Source organism: Gossypium hirsutum, chromosome A04 (assembly GCF_007990345.1).
Source record: "Gossypium hirsutum isolate 1008001.06 chromosome A04, Gossypium_hirsutum_v2.1, whole genome shotgun sequence".
NCBI lineage: Eukaryota > Viridiplantae > Streptophyta > Magnoliopsida > Malvales > Malvaceae > Gossypium > Gossypium hirsutum.
Window position 1 is genome coordinate 6,931,994 of NC_053427.1, and position 22,038 is coordinate 6,954,031.

The 22,038-nt window shown below is 34.2% G+C and overlaps 1 protein-coding gene and 1 long non-coding RNA gene across 2 annotated transcripts; both read right to left on the reverse strand.

Annotated features, from left to right (window-relative positions):
* Positions 1 to 13,986: 13,986 nt before the first annotated feature.
* Positions 13,987 to 14,472, reverse strand: LOC107947950 (protein GRIM REAPER). The gene has a single exon (XM_016882447.2). It carries the CDS (start codon positions 14,470 to 14,472, stop codon positions 13,987 to 13,989), a length of 486 nt encoding a protein of 161 aa, XP_016737936.1.
* A 2,188-nt stretch (positions 14,473 to 16,660) lies between these two features.
* On the reverse strand, positions 16,661 to 17,547 carry LOC107949335 (uncharacterized). Its single transcript, XR_001697709.2, has 2 exons — positions 17,244 to 17,547; positions 16,661 to 16,912 (listed from the first exon to the last, which is right to left on the reverse strand). It is a non-coding gene; the product is annotated as an uncharacterized lncRNA (long non-coding RNA).
* Between the last annotated feature and the right edge of the window lie 4,491 nt (positions 17,548 to 22,038).

Below are 22,038 nucleotides of genomic sequence, written 5' to 3' on the forward strand. Positions count from 1 at the left end.
TAGATAAATATATACATGTATATAAAATCGGTAAGTATTATAAAAATAAAAATGTAAATGTGTTTATATATATTTACAAATTGTGATAATATAAAATATATGTATGTGAATTATAAAATATGTGAAATATACAAAAAGCATTTTTAAGAATATAAAGAATATATATAAGTATGTATATGATGTAAAATATGCATAAATATATGTAAGTATATAAGAATTATAAATATGAAAAATATATTTAAGTATGTATAAGTACGTATATATACATATATATGAATTAAGATGTATGTATTTATGCTTATACCTATGTATACATAAAATATGAGATATAAAAATATAAAAAAGTATATTTATAATAAATGAAAAGTATGTACGTAAATATATTATAAAAATGTATCAACAATTTGAAATTATGAATATTAAAATATTTTAATATAAATAATATATAAGATGATGACATATATATTTAGCGATATTAAAAATCCATATAACATACATAGAACATATATAGTATATGCATACCTTAGAAATGATAAGAATGATAATAAAACTATTTTCTACACTACATAAATACATACACATATATATATAAACGACAGTATATACAATATAATACTAGAAAAATATATATAATAGTGTAAAATATAACTAATAATATTAAAATATATACAATGATAATATATATAAAGATATATGTATATATAATTATATAATATAATATTAAAATATAATAATACGACATAAGAAACATGACACAAATAAAGTATAGTATTAAGAACACATATATAATACATGAAGAATATACATAATACTAAAATATTTAGGTAATATATGCGTATATTAAAAACTAGTAATAATATTACCGAGGTATATACAAATATGTCAAGTATATATACGTATTATAAATATATAAATATATAACAAAGCATAAACTAATAAAAATAATAATAATAATAATAATAATGATAACATTGGAATATAAAAGAAACAAACATAAGATTAATAAAATATTAGAATAAAAATGAAATAAAAATATTAAATATGAAATATATATATGTATACACGTACATAATAAAAATATATACTAATACATAATAGTAATACTAATACTAATAATACTAATAATATAAAAATAACAAGGATATTAATAAAGATATAAAATAAACGAAAAAAGGACTAAAATTGAATTAAAAACAAAGTTGTGGGGCCAATTTGAAATGAAAACAAAGAAAAGGGACTTAATTGTACGCGCGTGAAACGTTGGGGGACCGAAACAACAATTATTCCTTTCCATTAAAACGCAGCACATTGGCGGGGACTAAATCGAAAAGCGCGAGAAATTATAGGGCCAAATTAAAAACCATAAGAAACTTAATTGTGAAGCATCAGAAAAGCGGAAGGACTGCGCGCATAAATATCCCATTCAAACGAAAACACGCGGATCCTCTAGCGGGTCGGGTCAGATGGGTCGGGTATGGCCAAAACGACGTCGTTTTGGGGCTTAAGTGTAGCCCCCAAAACGACGTCGTTTTGGAGGGCTATATAAGGCCTAAACTAACCAAAAAAAATCATTTGGGGAGAGGGAAAGAAAAAAAAGAAGAGAGAGGGAAGAGAGAAGGAAGAGAGAAGGGAGGGGGGAAGGAAAATCCGGCCAGGGGGGCCGGTCACAGGACGGCCACCGGAGGCTCGCCGGCACCGGCGCCGGCCACCGCGGAAAAGGTAAAAAATTTATTTTTTTTATTTGTTGTATATTTTTATGTTAAATAGATAGAAAATAAAGAAATATATGTATATGTATGTAAAAATCGAAAGGAACAAAGAAAAAAATACAACCTTTTGTTTTTTCTTTTTGTTTTTAACAATCACTGCTATCTGTTTATTGAAGACTGTAAATTTCTCTTTAGTGTTTACAAAGTAGAAAAGAAGAAGAAAGAAAAAAAAAGCCCCCCGTACAATTTTTGATTCGGGTTTTTATAACCCATTTTCATCTAATTTCCTATTGTTTCTGTTTTGTCTCTTTGCATGGGATGGGCACGATGGAGGTGACAGAGGCATGGGGTGCAGACGGTGATGGGCATGCGTGGAGGCTGGCGCGGAGCAGAGGCGTGCGAGGTTGAGTGGTTGCGCACATGGGGCAACGGCGCAAGTGGGCAAGTGGGGGGGTTTGCTGGTATGGGCCCGGGCAGATTTTGGGCTTTACAGCTGCCCCTCTTTGCTCGTTGTCGTGTAACGAAAACAGAGCAAAGACCAAGGAAGACCAAATTTGCCCGGGCTTGCCGAGCCTTGGCTTCTTTTGGTGCTTTTCTTCTTCAAGTAGCCTCGTTCTGTTCTGCTGTGTCTCGTTGCTTCAATCCACTTCACTGCGCTCCAGAGAAACATGACTTAAATCTATTTTGCTGCAACTCCATGGGGATGAGATTTGTTATTTTCTTCGTCTGCTCCACTACTGCTTAGGGAAATAAGACTGAATGTGATCTGCTCCACTACTGCTTAGGGAGATAAGATCTGTAATCTTCAATCTACTTCATGCCAATACATGAGACAAGATCTACTTTCTTCGATCTACTTTACCACCAGTATGGGAAGACAAGATCTGTATCTTGGATCCACTTCCTATCAATATAGGAAGATAGGACCTGCTATCTTCGATCTACTTCACGCCAATACATGAAGACAAGATCTGCTTTCTGCGATCTACTTCGCCACCAATATGGGAAGACAAGATCTGCGTCGTCGATCCACTTCCAATCATTATAGGAAGATAGGACCTGTTATCTTTGATCTACTTCACGCCAATACATGAAGACAAGATCTGCTTTCTGCGATCTACTTCGCCACCAATATGGGAAGACAAGATCTGCGTCGTCGATCCACTTCCAATCATTATAGGAAGATAGGACCTGTTATCTTTGATCTACTTCACGCCAATACATGAAGACAAGATCTGCTTTCTGCGATCTACTTCGCCACCAATATGGGAAGACAAGATCTGCGTCGTCGATCCACTTCCTATCAATATAGGAAGATAGGACCTGCTATCTTCGATCTACTTCACGCCAATACATGAAGACAAGATCTGCTTTCTTCGATCTACTTCGCCACCAATATGGGAAGACAAGATCTGTATCTTGGATCCACTTCCTATCAATATAGGAAGATAGGACCTGCTATCTTCGATCTACTTCACGCCAATACATGAAGACAAGATCTGCTTTCTGCGATCTACTTCGCCACCAATATGGGAAGACAAGATCTGCGTCGTCGATCCACTTCCAATCATTATAGGAAGATAGGACCTGTTATCTTTGATCTACTTCACGCCAATACATGAAGACAAGATCTGCTTTCTGCGATCTACTTCGCCACCAATATGGGAAGACAAAATCTGCGTCGTCGATCCACTTCCTATCAATATAGGAAGATAGAATCAGCTATCTTTGATCTACTTCTTGCCCCGGGAGATAGAACTATCAGCTTCAATGTACTCCACTGTAATCAGGGAGGTAAAATCTGCCATATTCGATCTGCTTTGCTGCCAAATACAGGAAGGCAAGATCTGCAATCTTCAATCTATTCCACTGCCAAATACAGGGAGATAGAGTTATCGGCTTCAATGTACTCCCATGTAGTCAGGGAGGTAAAATCTGCCATCTTTGATCTTCAATCTATTCCACTGCCAAATGCAGAGAGATAGAGTTATCGGCTTTAATGTACTCCACTGTAGTCAGGGAGGTAAAATCTGCCATCTTTGATCTTCAATCTATTCCACTGCCAAATACAGGGAGATAGAGTTATCGGCTTCAATGTACTCCACTGTTGTCAGGGAGGTAAAATCTACCATCTTCGATCTGCTTCGCTGCCAAATACAGGAAAGCAAGATCTGATATCTTCAACCAGCTCTGCTACAAACGAGAGAGGCAAGGTTTGTCTTCGATCTGCTTCACTGTCAGTGCAGGAAGGCAATATCTGCTATCTTCAACCAGCTCTACTACAAACGAGAGTGGCAAGGTTTATCTTCGATCTGCTTCGCTGTCAATGCAGGAAGGCAAGATCTGCTATCTTCAACCAGCTCTACTACAAACGAGAGTGGCAAGGTTTGTCTTCGATCTGCTTCGCTGTCAATGCAGGAAGGCAAGATCTGATAACTTCAACCAGCTCTGCTACGACCGAGAGAGGCAAGGTTTATCTTCAATTTTTACTGATCTGTTCTCTAGGGAACATGACCTGTATAATGAACCTAATTATGCCTAATGATTAGGATGGCATGATCAAAATGAATCAAATGCTCCTAACTAGACATGTGTGAATGGTATTTGAATGAATGCAGAATGTCATGAAAATAATTCCTTAATGCTTAGGTTATCATCGCTCAAAAGCTTATTGAGGCTTTATCACTAACGTGTCGCAATGCCTTCTTGACCAGCCGGCATTTCCAAAGAAACACGTAATCTGATTGCCCCCACTGTGAACATCGTAGTTCAATCCATTGTGACATAAAATTTGTACCATCAATCTCCTACTGTAACCCAAGGGTAGAAAGATATGGCTTTTTTCAATCTTCTCCTATCGTAATTCAAGGGTATAAGATTTAAATCCTTCTGGTCCCTTACATCGTTCCCAAGGTGTCGTACGAAAGACTCATGCGCAAACAAGGGCTCTCCTTCCCGAGGTAACCTCTTCCTATTGCCTGAAGATCATCACTTTCTTGTTTATTCAAGCTTTGTCACCAACATGGCATCTTGTCAATCAACGCATTTGACAACAAAAATCCAAAGAGAAAGTCTAAATTTAGACTATTCCTTCCTAAATTTCCAACCATTAAATTTGGAGTGTTCTAAACAATTGTCCTGCTTCAGGCTCCTATATTATTTAGAAACTTTTTAGAGTAATATGCAAAACTTCCTTCGTGAAAATTTTATTAGTCCATTAATCATTATTCCAATGCAACATGCTTGCAAAAGATCATAACGATAGATAAAATAGAATTGATTTGAGAGCATAGCTCAAAATGGATAAACTATCAAGGATAGCAAGAATAAAAGGGGAATTAATTGGGAACACGTATCTTGAAAAAGAATGAAGTATTCCAAGAGAAAAAAAAGTATGAGGACAAGATGCCCCAGATATCGTAGCTTGAACTTCTCTGTACCAACTCTTTGAAAGACCATTCTGTGTTTGACATGTGTTTAGGAGATCTACAAGACTTTGTCGATGCCCCAAGATGCTACCTACCCTTTCCTGTTGAATCAGGTATAGCAAGATCATTACATGCCCCGATTTGATCAAAATTTGAGATGCTCTGATCGCCTCATGCCCCAATTTGATCCAAAATTTGAGTCGCCCTTTTTTGGGTTTTCAACTCAAGCCCCTCTGGTCTCAAGGCGCCCTTTGTGGGTTTTCACCTTGGCCTCTCCTTTTTTCACTCATTTTCTTTTCTTCTTTTCATTAATTTTCCTTTTTTTTAAGTGAAGTATTTGTTCCTTGAATCAAAATTCTTAAGATTAGGCAAGTTCTTGCCATCTATCTTGGTCATACCGACACTCTCCCAGATAAAGCCTTCCACATAAGGTCCTTCTGGCTTGGCATCCACTTTCTTCTGAAGTCCCTTTTGTATGGGAAGGATCTTCTTTGATATCGGGTCCCCCTTGTGGAATTCTCTAGAGCAAACCTTGTTTTGGTGAACTCATACCATTTGCTTTTGGTACATTTGACCATGATAGATATTTTGAACATTCCTCTCCAACCAGGATTGGATCCAAAAACTCAAAGAGAAGGAAATCTCGACCTCAATAGGTGAAACCGCGATAAGCCCAAAAAGAGGGCGTTGCCCTGAGAGAGTTTTTTTTTGGCGATATGGTGTTAATCTTGAACAGAGTGCAAACTTCTTATATTTTGCTCTTGTTCAAATTTAGTGCATTGTCAAATATGATTCTTTTCGACTTTTCAAGCTGACGTGATTTTTCAAAAAAATTGCTGTCGACTTCGTGACATTGGCATATGAAACAGCTTCTTCCCGTGAAGATAAACTGATGACTGCCAGACCTTTTTTTGGCGAGATCGACCTAACAACCTTCATGCCCCATATGGACTCCATTGATTTTTCGTAAGGTGGAATCTGTTTTCACCTTGTTCTACCCTCCTCAATAAGTACGGAGATAGGCCACAATCTATGTCATCTTCGAAGTCATGAGATTCCTCTAAACACATGTCTCACTCAAAAGGAGATTCTGAGTCTGTAGCAGTGTCATTCATGTCGTTGATATTCAGGGACCTGTTGTTGGTGCAAAAGAATATACAAAGAATGTATGAATTTAAGAATAATTATTTGTACAGTATAATTATGAATGAATGAATGATTTTAAAAATAATTATTCATAAAGAATGAAAGAATATTAGCTCAAAAATGATCGCAAAGATGCATTTCATTAAAATAACGACGTTCAGACATGAGCCTATTTCACAAAAAAAATTCATATTGCTTCAGGCTAAAAGCAACAAGTTTGTTCTGAATATTACTCTAAGTAGGCTCTAAATACTACAGAGACTTCTTTTACAGTCTGATTTATTTAGAACACTTCCAAGTTTATGAGGGCAGACATCTAACAAAGTTCCCTCTTCAGTTGTGTCTTCATGCATGTCATTGATGTGAACACTTCCCAATATCTCTTCATACATCGTATTCACCTTATTGTCAATCATGATTGGGTAGCAGATTTTCTGCAGTAGATGAGTCACCCAACTTGACAATACCCATGTTGATGAGTTTTTCAACTAGTTTCTTGAAGGTGATGCAATTCTCTATTGAGTGCCCCATAATTCCTGCGTGGTAGTCACAGTGTGTGTTCGCATTATACCACTTTGGATATGGAGGTTGTGGGGGTTTTGAGTAGGAAGGGGAAACAACATGCGCATCGAATAAATTTTGATACAACTCTTCATATGACATTGGAATTGTTGTGAACTGGAGGGTCTCAGTACCTGGTTTCACTCCAGGTTCTTGTCTCAATGAGCCTTGTTGGTTAGCGACCATTTTTCTTGGCTGATTCACCGTAATTGGTTTTGAATAACCCTTGCTATATGTACTCGTGTTGTTCACCTCATTGTCTTTGTGCTTTGGGGTTGATCTCTTGATGCCTTCTTCCGCATCTATCTTCCCACTTCTTATTGCATTTTCAATCATTTCACCAGACATCACTACATCTGAGAAGCTCATGGTAGCACTTCCTAACATGTGGTTAATGAACGGTGCTTTCAGAGTGTTGATGAAAAGCATCGTGGTTTCTTTCTCTAAAAGAGGTGGCTGGACCTGTGTCGCGACCTCTCTCCATCTTTGGGCATATTGCCTAAAGCTCTCACTATGCTTCTTTTCCATGTTCTGCAATGTGATTCTATCGGGTGTCATATCTGTCACATGGTTGTACTGCTTTATGAAAGCCTGTGCTAAGTCCTTCCATGAATAGATGTTGACGCGGCTTAACTGGTTGTACCACTTAGCTGCAGACCCGATCAGACTGTCCTGGAAGCAGTGGATCAACAGTTGATCATTATTGATGTATCCCGTCATTCTTCGACAGAACATAGTTATATGAGCTTCAGGACAACTAGTCCCGTTGTACTTTTCAAACTCCGGCATTTTGAATTTGGGAGGGAGTACTAGATCAGGTACCAAACTCAAGTCCTTGGCGTCGACTCCACAATGGTAGTCGGTGTTCTCCATGGCTCTAAATTTCTCCTCTAGCCATCTACATCGGTCCTCAAGTTGTTTTGACAAGTCCGTTTTCACTTTCTCCACCTCTGCCATGTTATCGAGATCAGGAAACACGGGGTTGGTAGGATTATCACCGGGATTAGAACCCGAGCCTATTGGAAAGTTCATCGATGCTGGGGCACCGACCTGGTATTGGGATCTAATGGTAACAGGTGCCCTCTGCGGGTACACCTCTGGTTGCGCTTGGATGTTAGTTGGGGTGAAACCTGGAGGATAGGCAGGGTCATCGTGATCATCCCCAGCATCAATTAAAGGGCCTTTTCCTTTGTCATTCCTTCCAGTCAATAACTGCTTTACTTGGTTCATCACAGTGTTCTGGGATTCTAACATGTCTTGCTGGATTTTTTCCAGTCGTTCGTGCATCTGATCTTGCATCTCTCGTTGCAACTGTTCCAATCTTTCCAACCTTTGATCCATTGCTTTCGTTTGGCGACGAGTACCGTAGTGATATTTGATTAGATTTTTGGTGGTTTCCAGGGTAACTGAAATAATTTTACCTAGTTAGGGTCACTTCGTGAAAGTCTAATGCATATGATGCAATGTAATGCAAATGCATGAAATGAATGCCAAAAGAAACGTTGATTCTTGGTTCAATTCTATTAGAACAATTGGAATAGAAAACAAATCCATTTACATAAAGCAGATATATATACGGCTTTGCCGTCATAGGCGGGGACATTCGATCCTCTTCTTTATTCGAGCGTTAAGATAAATCTCCCGAACTCTTCAAAAGGGACATCCCTTCTATCTCTTTTTTCTTCATCTGGGCCGCGACTCGTTACTCACTCATCCTTGTGATGCTCGTTGGCTTCTCTTTAAAAAGTTTAGCGGTTCTCGAATAATCTTTGTCATCTTGAGTCTTCAGGCAACGAGGCAAAGTCGTATAGTCCTCTACTGAACTATCATCCTTCTTTTGTTATATCTTCTCGGACCGTATTAGGACAAACGTATCGTCATCCACTTTATCAAGAAACCCATTTTCTTATGACAAGCTCTCTATTTAGCAATTGAACGTGAATCAACACCTCTTTTTATGATGAAAATGCAATGCAATCATGACAAAAAAAAACATGTTAGTACAAAGCAAAAGCAAGCAAGAATAAATAGAACACCTATTTGGGTGAATACTAGGGGTTCGAAGTGGTTCTACCTAGGGTGAGCTCCTAAGGTTCACTACATGAGGTTTGGTTCTAAAGTAAGGGTACCTGAACCAGCAGATTCCTCGATCCTCACCCATTGTAGGCTCATGCGGACCGAGTTCGGTTCAGGGGGATACATTTCTCTATGGCCATGCGGAGATGAAAATCTCACGAAGACATAGGTACGGATGTATCCCGGAAGCGATTCACTATCCCATGCGGAGGTGAAAACCTCACGAAGGCGTAGTTTCTCACTCCCACTTAAAAGGGTATGACCAGCGGTCATGCAATGCAATGTGCCGAGGTATAAAATAAAATACAGAACACGATAAAAAAATATAATTCAAAACAAAAGAGATGCAATGAGAGGATCGTAAATTTAAATCGAATTTTCCACTTTCAACAAAAAGACAAGAAATAATCAACATGTGGCTTGACTCTCTTATTGTCCCCAGTGGAGTCGCCAAGCTGTTGACACCATTTTTTTGATGAAAACGGGGTCGACTTGGATTTAAAAAAGAATGAAAACGGGAGTCGCCACCAATCCTTTTTTGACGAGGTGTGATCGGGTCACCTCAAAAAGTGGTTGTTTTTAATAAATGATTTAATTTTATTAAAACAACGATTTTGGTCTACGAAATTCAGAAAAATGAGTTCGGGAGCCAGTTACGCACGAGGAAGGATTAGCACCCTCGATACGCCCAAAATTGGTACCTAGTTGATTAATTAGTGTCTTAGTGTCGAAAATTAAAAATTTGAAGAGTTTTAAAAAATACGATCCTTAAAAGAAAATCTGATATCGTGAATTGAAACATAAGATTCTCTTGTTCCGAAGGAATATCACATCCAGCACGTTAGGACACGATACTCTAAACCATCGAAACCAAGATCACCTTATAGTTTAATGAAACCATACTTTGAAGCTTTAAGAGGATATTTGGCTATTTAGTCAAACGAGAAATCGAAACCCAGCACATTAGGGCACGTTTTCTCGAGTTTCCGAACGCGAAATATTGCCTTATTTAGAAAAATTTTCCTTTTGGTGTTTAGTGTCAATGCTTGACAAAACAATAATGAATACGACAAGGTGAGCAAAGTAAAGTGAGTAACAACAATGCAATAGGCAAAATGAAATGACGAGGCGATTACATAAACAAAGCATACAAATAAATAAATAGAACTAACATTTAAAAAAGGCACAAGTGTACACGAATAAATAAACAAACACCAAATAACAATGATGACAATAAATACACTTATGTAAAAATGTATATGCATGTATAATTTAAAGCCATAAAATAAGAAATGCATATAAATTATAGAATATGAAACATAGATAAATATATACATGTATATAAAATCGGTAAGTATTATAAAAATAAAAATGTAAATGTGTTTATATATATTTACAAATTGTGATAATATAAAATATATGTATGTGAATTATAAAATATGTGAAATATACAAAAAGCATTTTTAAGAATATAAAGAATATATATAAGTATGTATATGATGTAAAATATGCATAAATATATGTAAGTATATAAGAATTATGAAATATGAAAAATATATTTAAGTATGTATAAGTACGTATATATACATATATATGAATTAAGATGTATGTATTTATGCTTATACCTATGTATACATAAAAATATGAGATATAAAAATATAAAAAAGTATATTTATAATAAATGAAAAGTATGTACGTAAATATATTATAAAAATGTATCAACAATTTGAAATTATGAATATTAAAATATTTTAATATAAATAATATATAAGATGATGACATATATATTTAGCGATATTAAAAATCCATATAACATACATAGAACATATATAGTATATGCATACCTTAGAAATGATAAGAATGATAATAAAACTATTTTCTACACTACATAAATACATACACATATATATATAAACGACAGTATATACAATATAATACTAGAAAAATATATATAATAGTGTAAAATATAACTAATAATATTAAAATATATACAATGATAATATATATAAAAGATATATGTATATATAATTATATAATATAATATTAAAATATAATAATACGACATAAGAAACATGACACAAATAAAGTATAGTATTAAGAACACATATATAATACATGAAGAATATACATAATACTAAAATATTTAGGTAATATATGCGTATATTAAAAACTAGTAATAATATTACCGAGGTATATACAAATATGTCAAGTATATATACGTATTATAAATATATAAATATATAACAAAGCATAAACTAATAAAAATAATAATAATAATGATAATAATGATAACATTGGAATATAAAAGAAACAAACATAAGATTAATAAAATATTAGAATAAAAATGAAATAAAAATATTAAATATGAAAATATATATGTATACACGTACATAATAAAAATATATACTAATACATAATAGTAATACTAATACTAATAATACTAATAATATAAAAATAACAAGGATATTTAATAAAGATATAAAAATAAACGAAAAAAGGACTAAAATTGAATTAAAAACAAAGTTGTGGGGCCAATTTGAAATGAAAACAAAGAAAAGGGACTTAATTGTACGCGCGTGAAACGTTGGGGGACCGAAACAAAAATTATTCCTTTCCATTAAAACGCAGCACATTGGCGGAGACTAAATCGAAAAGCGCGAGAAATTATAGGGCCAAATTAAAAACCATAAGAAACTTAATTGTGAAGCATCAGAAAAGCGGAAGGACTGCGCGCATAAATATCCCATTCAAACGAAAACACGCGGATCCTCTAGCGGGTCGGGTCGGATGGGTCGGGTATGGCCAAAACGACGTCGTTTTGGGGCTTAAGTGTAGCCCCCAAAACGACGTCGTTTTGGAGGGCTATATAAGGCCTAAACTAACCAAAAAAAATCATTTGGGGAGAGGGAAAGAAAAAAAGAAGAGAGAGGGAAGAGAGAAGGAAGAGAGAAGGGAGGGGGGAAGGAAAATCCGGCCAGGGGGGCCGGTCACCGGACGGCCACCGGAGGCTCGCCGGCGCCGGCGCCGGCCACCGCACGCGGTGGCCGGAAAAGGTAAAAATTTTTTTTTTTATTTGTTGTATATTTTTATGTTAAATAGATAGAAAATAAAGAAATATATGTATATGTATGTAAAAATCGAAAGGAACAAAGAAAAAAAATACAACCTTTTGTTTTTTCTTTTTGTTTTTAACAATCACTGCTATCTGTTTATTGAAGACTGTAAATTTCTCTTTAGTGTTTACAAAGTAGAAAAGAAGAAGAAAGAAAAAAAAGCCCCCCGTACAATTTTTGATTCGGGTTTTTATAACCCATTTTCATCTAATTTCCTATTGTTTCTGTTTTGTCTCTTTGCATGGGATGGGCACGATGGAGGTGACAGAGGCATGGGGTGCAGACGGTGATGGGCATGCGTGGAGGCTGGCGCGGAGCAGAGGCGTGCGAGGTTGAGTGGTTGCGCACATGGGGCAACGGCGCAAGTGGGCAAGTGGGGGGGTTTGCTGGTATGGGCCCGGGCAGATTTTGGGCTTTACAACTAAGATAGACGAAGAATAAAATAAGAACAAACCACTGAGAGTAAGAACGCAAGAGGGAGAGAAATTTGAGTGAATGCTCTCAAGAATTCTTATTGCTTCCCAAAACTCAAGTCATTTACAATGAATGAAGAGGCCTCTATTTATAGTTGAGCCTCCCCAAATCAAACGGTACAGATCAATTACATCAACGGTTAAGATTAAAGGATATCTACAAATTAAATCTCCAATATTACAAGATCATATCTTCAAGATTGCATATCATATCTAAGATTGCATATCATATCTAAGATTGTATCATATCTAAGATTGCATATCCTTAAAGATTATATTTCCATATAAGTTAAGCTTATAGATGGACCTTAAATCTTTTCAAGTAATGGGCCATTCCGATTGGGTCAAATTATATGTTTGTGATTTTGTACTAGACTTAGACTTTGTTTTATTTTTATTTTTTGGGGGTTTATTATTTTAAATACTGAAATGGGCCGGGCAAAAATGGGCTATTACACGGAGTTCATAGTAAAAAAAATTACTACAATTTTGTGTTAATGACAATGAAAAAATAGTTTGAAATGTCATTAAATAATTACAAAGGGACCATGGATGATGTGGTAGGAAAGGTCCATAATATAATTTCTTCATAATATATTATTATTTTCTCTAATTAAATTAAATTAATTAAGTGATACATAACAAAGTGCTATTTTATATCTAATTAAATAAAATTAACATGAGATAAATAATAAATAAAACTTAATTTATTATTACACTTATTTTAATCCTCAATAACTTGCCACCAAATGTACTAAGAGTTAATTTACCATTAATGTTAGAAAAATGTTTTTTATAATAATTTGATGGTGTTTATTATTGCAGTTAGAAAGTACTTTTAAGAAAATAAAATATTTATTTTAGACATGATGTAAAGTAAAAAATTTAATATGGGGTAAAATATAATTTCATTGAAAATTACTTTTCTAAAGGCCAAAACAAATTGGCTAGCTAATTTAAAATCAAGTTTTGGTTTGAAAAGTGGCTTGTCTATCAATTTTTTTTTTAAAAATCATGATTTGGATTAAAAAGTACTTTTCAACCTTAATGGTAAACAAAACATAAATAAAAATATTTGTTAGAGTACTCGAAAAATATACCCTCCATATAACATTTGGCAAAATTAAAATGATACGTACTTGGAGATGACAAACACTTGTATTAAGGGTTGGTGTTGGATATAAATATACATATGAAAGAGTATACTTAATTTTTTTTTTTAAATCCATACACACTCCATATTCATATTCAAATAAATGTAAGATATGTCTACTTAAAATTTAAAAGAAAATATCGTATAACATATATAAAAACCATGACTAAAATCAATTACAGCACCATAATATGTGTATACTGTATATATATTCTCCCCCCATTATACAAAAATACATATAGATAACGAAGTGTTACTAACGGCCCCTAGACAAAGCTTTTTCGATTGGCAAATATATTTTGATAAAAACAATTATAATACTTAAATCTAAGCATAACCACAAAATCCATTATCACACTGAACTCCAGACGAGCACTGATTGCCACACTTGCCGCAGTGGTTGACATTGTTAGCAACATTAGTACAAACTCCACCGCAGCAACGTTGCCCGAACTTGCACCGGTTGCCGCATTTTCCGCAGTTGTTCCGATCACTAAGCACGTTACGACAATGCGTCTTACAGCAATACAGTAGACTGGTCCCGTTGTTTGCGGAAATGCCCTTGCATATGTTTAGAGAAGGGTGAGGATCACAATCTGCACCTTTCCTGATCTTATCTTTCGTCGGCGAGGTCTTTAAGAACCGGCTTCTTGATCGAAGGTTAGGGATAATGACAGGATGATCGAGCACGTATTCTTCTTCGCCATCAAAATCTTCCATTTGGAATGAGAAGGCTGGTTGAGGATACAAAGATAAGAGGATTGTGATAGTAAGGGAGAGGATGGCAATGAGGTTGAGAGTGTTAGAAGCCATTGTTTATCAAATGGAAGGGAATATTTGCACAAAAGAGTATAAGCTAAGGGAAGGTGGAGAGGGTGATTCATTGAAGCTGCATATTTATAGTAGATTACCCCATAAATTTAGGGAAAGGAAGCCATGTTCTTCAAGTACCAAAGTCTTCGATAAAAATAGTAATTATTTATACTGGAGTTGGGGTTGAATTCTTATAATGGGAAGCTAGACACAAATTATCATATTTTTAGAAATTAATTATAAGTTTAAAATAATGGGTAAAGTACAAAAATAGTCACCTAACTATTTAGTTTGTTCTATTTTGGTCATCCAACTATTAAACTTTTTTATTTAGTTACTCAAATTTTCTAAATTAAATATTTTAGTCACTCTCGTCGTTTAATGAAAGTCTAATATGGGTTTTTTATTAGCCTAATAACAAATTTAGCCCTCCAATATTTACAAATTCTATCAATTTGATCCTAAATCTAAAAATTTCAACAAGTCTAGCCCTGAATGTTTAAAAGATTTGTCATTTTAGTCCCAATTCTAAAAATTATAAAGCATATTTAAACAATCTTAAAAATATTTTTATATTTAATTTTTAAAATTTATATTTACTTTTTCCCATCAACCAACCATGCTCATTTTCTCATCAATCAAACACATGAAAACCCATAAGTTAAAGCTATTTTTCAGTTCAATCTCTTTATTTTAGTCCCTTTTTCTTTATTGTATTGTTTGCTCAAATGCCTAATCAAAATCTAAAAAAAAGCTCAAAATTAACAAATTTATAAACCCAGAAAAATGATTGGATTGATGACATCGACTTCGACGACTTTACTCTTTGCTACAGAAATAGCATTTAAGGACGTGACACTTGATGTTTTCAACTTCGTCATTGAATGAAAGAAAGAACAAAGTGGAAATACTATTGAAATTCGTTTTGGGTACAAATTTCTTAAAAATACTGTTATATTTTGTTTTTCTAATATTTAAAATTTATATCTACTTTTTTACTTTTTAAAAATTTTTATAATTAAGATTAAAATGACAAATCTTGTAAATATTGTAGGGCTAAATTTGTTATTAGGCCAATAAAATAAAACTCATGTTAGACTTTCATTAAGCATCTAACAAAAGAGTGACTAAAATATCTAATTTTGAAAAGTTAAGTGACTAAAACAAAAAATAATAATAGTGGGGTGACGAAAATAGAATGAATGAAATAATTGAGTGGTTATTCTTTGAAATAATTGAGTGGCTATTCTTATAATTTACCCTAAAATAAAATTTTAAGAAACCTCAAAAGGTTTAAATGAAAATTTACAAATTCACACTTGCTTGTAGTGAAGCATTTACATATTGATATTTCCGTTTAGTTTGACAATTTTGTAGTGTCCAAATGTGCAAAAAAAGTGTTAAGGTATATATGTTACATCGTCATGCGTTTTAAAAGGTAAGTCACATTAAATTTTTTAATGGAATTAAAGAAAATATTGGTGAAAATATTGAAGATACACATTTCGAAAAATAAAGCTTAAAAACAATCAAATTATAATAGAAAAACTAAATCAACCATAAACAAATATATGGAGTTTCTATACAAAGAGATATCTCGATGCTTCAAACTAACATATGAGATGTCTTGATGCTTAACTCTTGATGTTCCACAACAGATATATGAAATATCTTGATGTTCTAATTTTGGAATATCGAGTATCCTATATCCAACTTTTGATGCATAAGTTATTTGGATGTTAAACAAAAAGCGAAATCGCATGAAACACATGCAAAATAATGCATGTCAAAGTATGCATGTGAGGCCATGGTAACATTTGGAAGATAGCAATTTATAATGCATGGATACTCGGCGTATAGCTAGGGACCTTTAATAAATTATTGCCCTAAGAGTAGATTTTATCTAGAAGTACGCGGCTTTGAATTGGTGCATTTCAATGACCCAAGTATGCTAAATTTGTATAATGGTTGGGTTGACAAATCGCATGGGGCTATAACTCCTACTCAGACTTTAAGTGAACTGAATTCTTAATTAATTAACAAATAAAGCTAATACCCAAAGAAAGTCAAATTGAGTGGGATTGGCTTAATTCAAGTTCAAGTACAAAACCATGAGCTTGCTAATTTAGTTGGGGGGTTTTTCAATACAATGTTCCTGTCATCATGGCAATTCATATTGAACAATGGATGACGTCAAAAACTTTCAATATAATCAAGTTCAATGTGCACATTGTAAGGCCCAAATTTTGTCCGGGCCCAATAAAACTAAACCCAAATTAAACCTAGCTCATTACCCAGTTATAAGCCCAAACCTAATTTTGGCTCAACCTAATCTCATTGCACTAGCCCAACTCAAAAACACAAAAAAAAAACTAAAAAAATTAGCCACCAAAGTCTGTCACCACCCACACCTCCACACCTCCACTTGCTCCACTTGCACCTGCAAAAGAGAAAAAGGAGAAAACACAACAACAAGTAATAATAAAATTTGTAAAAAAGGATGGCTATAAGAAAGCCATCCGAAAATCAGGAAGAAGGGGGGAATTTTAGATTCTATCTAATTTTTCGGCTAAAAATAGAAGCCGAAAGCAATCGTAAAAGGGGATCCCCAATTCTTGTATGCAGATTTTCAGAAATAAAAGAGCAAAAAAAAAACAAGAGAAGAAGGTTACGTTTTTTTCAATTTCTGATTTTTTTTCTTTTTTCATTTTTGATTTTACTTTTAAGCTTCAAAGAACAAGAAATAAAAAGAAGAAAGGGAGAAAACTTACCCGAACCCCTGGGTCACACCATCGGCGGTTCCCTCCGTCGTCGGAGCTGAACCCAAAAAGGGTGGAGATCCCTTCATTTTCGGGTTTTCTTGGTTCAAAAATCTTAGCCTTCATACATGGCTGAATCGGGGGCTAAAAACCCACCCTTGAGCATCGCCAGCCACCGATATGGTGGTGGCGCAGTGATGCGGCGGCGGCGAGCTCACGATTGTCAATAGGAGAAGAGAGGAAGAGAAGCTTTAACGTTTTTTTTTGTTCTTTTTTCTTTTCTTCAATGAAATTAAGGCTGAAATAATAAAGAGAATGGGTGTTTAAACACCAAACAAAACGGTGCCGTTGGTGGGGATGGGGATTCATGTATCCTCAATTATTGGGATATTTGCATACGAGGTCCCTCCATCTTTAGCGTCCTTTGATCAGGCCCTATTTTATCTTTGCTTTTTCTCTTAATTTGGTTGTTAGATTTTGCTTATTTTTAAATCAGTCCTCTTCTCTTTTATTTTTTTTATTCGCCCCAGGCCCCTGTTTTAAGTTCAAATTGGTCTCTTTTTTTCATATTATATATTAAATTAGCATATTTAATATATTATTATTACTCTAACTTATTATTATTATTTTGCTAATATTACTATTATGATTATATTTCATTTTTGTGTATTTATTTTGTGTATTCATTTATATTTAATTCATTAATCTGTTATTATTAACATGTCCTTGGTATTTTATTTCTATTATTATTTATTACTATTATTTTTATCTTGATACCACTTCTATCGTTATTATTATTAGAATTAGTGTATGTTTATTTATATATGTATGTACATATATTTTTATATAGTATTATTTGATTACTTCATTTTAATATCATTATTATATTATATTTATTCTTTGCATTTCAATATTATTATTACTTGTAACGCCCCAATTTTCGGGAATTCTGTGAATATTGGCAAAATTTCATGCTTTGATTTTGTCATTTGTGAGTGAAATTATGAAATAGAACCTATGTGAAAATGTTTGAAAATGCTATAGGCTAAATTGAAGTGGCCAAATAAATAGGAGTGCAAAATAGGAGGATTTACATGACAAACCTCCCATTTTACATGAAGTGGCCAGCCATCATGTTGTTGTAGACAAAATGTGCACTTGATATCCATAATTCATGGTACAAATTGATAATGGGTTAGGTAAATGTTCCATGATAATGGATTAGGTAAATATTTCATGATAATGGGTTAGGTAAATGTTCCATGATAATGGGTTAGGTAAATGTTCCAGGATGGGCATTTCATGTCTTTTGTATTAAAGAATTAAATGGATGAAATATGAAATTTTATTAAAAGAAAAAGGGGTGAAAAGAACAAAGTTTTGTCCATCTTTGTTCATCATAGCCAAAAGTTAGAGAAGAGAAAGGAGAGGAGAAAGCTCTTGAATGTTCGGTCACTTGAGGAAGAAAATTGAAGGTAAGTTCATGGTAGTTTGCTTCTATCTTGATGTTCATGAGTTCTTCTTGATTCTACCTTAACTCTTGAAGCATATTTTGGTTTTGGTTGTGTTGTGAGCATTTGGTCATGAATTAAAATGAAGGAAATGGTTGTTGTTTTATGTTCTTTTGATGAAAAATGGAAGATATGTGAAGTTGAGCCAAACAAATGAGCATGCATGTGCCTTAGATGCTAAAGGGAAAAATCGGCTAACATGTTGTGCTTTAAAATGATGAAATGGAGATTATGCTTAAGTAAAAATCATAGATATGTGATGATTGATTGGTGATATACATGTTTAAATAACATGCATGCAAGATAGGTGTATGAAAGAGTGATTTGGTAATAAATCTGCTTGGGACAGCAGCAGTAACGTAACTTTGGAAAATCACCATAAATTGTGGGAGATAAATTAGAAGCTGAATAAATTATGTAATTAAAGCTTATTGAGTCTAGTTTCTAATGAAATAAACAACAACATATTTTGAATTCTGTACAATGAGATATTTTATTCGTAATGAAGAGTGGTCAGATTAGTCAAACAGTGAAACATGGGAAAATTTGAGAAAAATCTGGTATTGATTGGCTAAACCAAAAATTCTGAAAATTTTATGGATAGAAGATATATGAGTCTATTTTCAGGGAAAATTAACGGAACTTGATTTGGAGTTTCGTAGCTCCAGTTATAAATAATTTAGTGACTGGTGCTCAGGAAGACAGCTTGCAGTGAAATTATGATTATGTGGTAAACATTGACAAAAATTTGTTAATGAGTAGCTTATTGATTTCTTATAATCTTACTATGATCTGTAGGTGTGGTTGGCCGAATATTGTAAGGGGTTAATACGTAGTTTGTATTTGAATAGTTAGATTAACGTGTTAGTAATCCAATTGTAGGCGGTTCGTGTGTGGATCTCGTCAGCATATCGTCGCAAACAGGTGTGTAACTAACATCCTCTTTCTTAGTCTAGATCGGCAAAAGCCGAAATGCCAAAAACCGGTATTTTGTAGATTTGCGAGTGTGCGAATGCTCGTGAGGTAAATCGATTAATGTTTTTGGTAAGCTGCAATGTTTGGACTGCAAAGTGCATGATTTCTGTGCCCTCGATATTTTTGGGCTTAATGGGCCAAAATTGGAATGATAGGCCAACGGGCCCAATTCGGTAAGAACCCTCGGTACGTGATTCTGTTACTAAGTGAAAAGTAGGAATATGCATGAAAACCCTAAAATAGATAATTACTGAAATACCTTTAAAAGTGGAAATTTACAGTTTAGGAGATAAATTATCGAAATACCCTAGGGTTAAATTGACCTAAATGCATGTTTGACTGTTGTTATTTACTGCATGCCATGTTGTTATTATCTGATGCATGGGACTGGGATATTGACGGAGGAAGTACTGAAAGTGGCTTGTCCACGTACTGGAGGCTTGCCTCAATTTACTGTTAACTGAGCAGCAAGGCTGCAACTGTGGAGTGTTGGGCTGGGTGGGTTGAGCTATTCCCCACATGGAGTGTATGGCTGGTACGGGTGGAGTGTAGTGGTTGGTGGGTTGAGTAGTCTCCCCAAATGGGCTTGCATATGTTTACTGATGTTGCATGTATTTTGAAATGGGCCTATGGGCCATACTGTTATCTGAATAAGGGGCTAAGGCCCAGTTTATTGTAATCTGAAAAGGCTCTGGCCCAGTACCACTGTTACCCAAATGGGCTTGCATATGTTTACTGATGTTGCATGTATTTTGAAATGGGCCTATGGGCCATACTGTTATCTGAATAAGGGGCTAAGGCCCAGTTTATTGTAATCTGAAAAGGGCTCTGGCCCAGTACCACTGTTACCTGAATGGGCTTAGGCCCAATGGGCTTGAGCTGACTTGGGCTTTGAATGGGTTTCCTTACACACTGAGTTTCCCCAAACTCACCCTTTTATTTTCATCCACGCAGGAAATCCCCAACCATAGTGGGCTTGGAGTTGTGAGGGAATTCGGAGTGGCCACCCGTTCTGAAAGTTGATTTTCTTCTGGTGAACTGGACATCCTTTAATTACGTTTGAGGTTTTGGGCTTTTAAATGTAATAAGGCCGCTTATTTATTTTTGATGGTTTTTATATGTTTTATTAAGATAGGTAATATTTATATTTAACTATTGAAATTGGATAGCTTAGGGCGTGTTTTCAAAAATAGTAATTGATTTCAAAATAACACGAAAACAAGCAAAGCTTCCGCAATGAAGATATTTTCCAAAATTAATCACTTTTCCTAAAAAGGACTTAATCAAATTGGTTTCCTAGAAATATACATGACGTTAAGGTATGGCAATGGCGGTTTGCATGTCTAGGATTGGATCCGAAGGGAGTTTGGTACTTAAGCAGTCCGATGGACTCACCTCCTCATTTCCGGTTTCCTACCTGGTGCACAGCTTCCATTCACTTTAACCTATAATGAAATCATCTTTAAAACACTCAGTAAGTTTTCTTTCTGGATCGAAAATGTTTTGAATGCTTCGATGTGGCATGTCGGATCAGGCCATAACGTCTGGGCCGGGTTTGGGGTGCTACATTACTACTATTATTACCATATATTAGTGTATTTTTTATATTATATATATATATTTTTTAATTCAATATTTTATTATATTTGCTTTTTGTATTTCTACATTACTATTATTATTATTATTATCATCATCATTTTATAGTTACTATTACCATTGTATCAAGACTATTATGGCATTTTTATTTTCTTATTACTCATCTATTATGTTTCTTATCTATATATATGTTTTCATTATTATACTATATCTACTATTTATTAGTATTTTACCGTTACTATTATTAGTATTAGCATTTTCTTTAATCAATACTTATATGCATTATGTTTTTTAATACTATATTTTAATATCATACATGTTGTGTATATTCTTAATACTATATTGTGTATATATATATATTTTTAATAACTACATTACGTATGTATTTTAGACCCTATATTATGTACATATATTAACTTAGTTGAGCTCTTTACTTGGGAATACTTGGATTTTAAAATCAATCTAGGTGTATTTGTTAACCTATTTTAATTATTTCGCCTTGTTTTTACATGTATAATTATTTTGAAGTTGGTGCTATCATGTTTTGGTATAATGTCTTATCTAAATATTTTGTGTATATCTGTACATATATTATTTTAATGGCTAGCTTGTTGTTTTCAAAATTCATTTTTGCGCTTTTAAAATTATTATTCTGAAATTTCTTGTATTGTATTATTTTAATATATTATATAGTATCTCATTCAAACACTTTTGTATAGATTCGT

Bases quoted from the DNA above. Each gene is read 5' to 3' on its own strand.
- LOC107947950 (XM_016882447.2), bottom strand. From the start codon at position 14,472: ATGGCTTCTAACACTCTCAACCTCATTGCCATCCTCTCCCTTACTATC.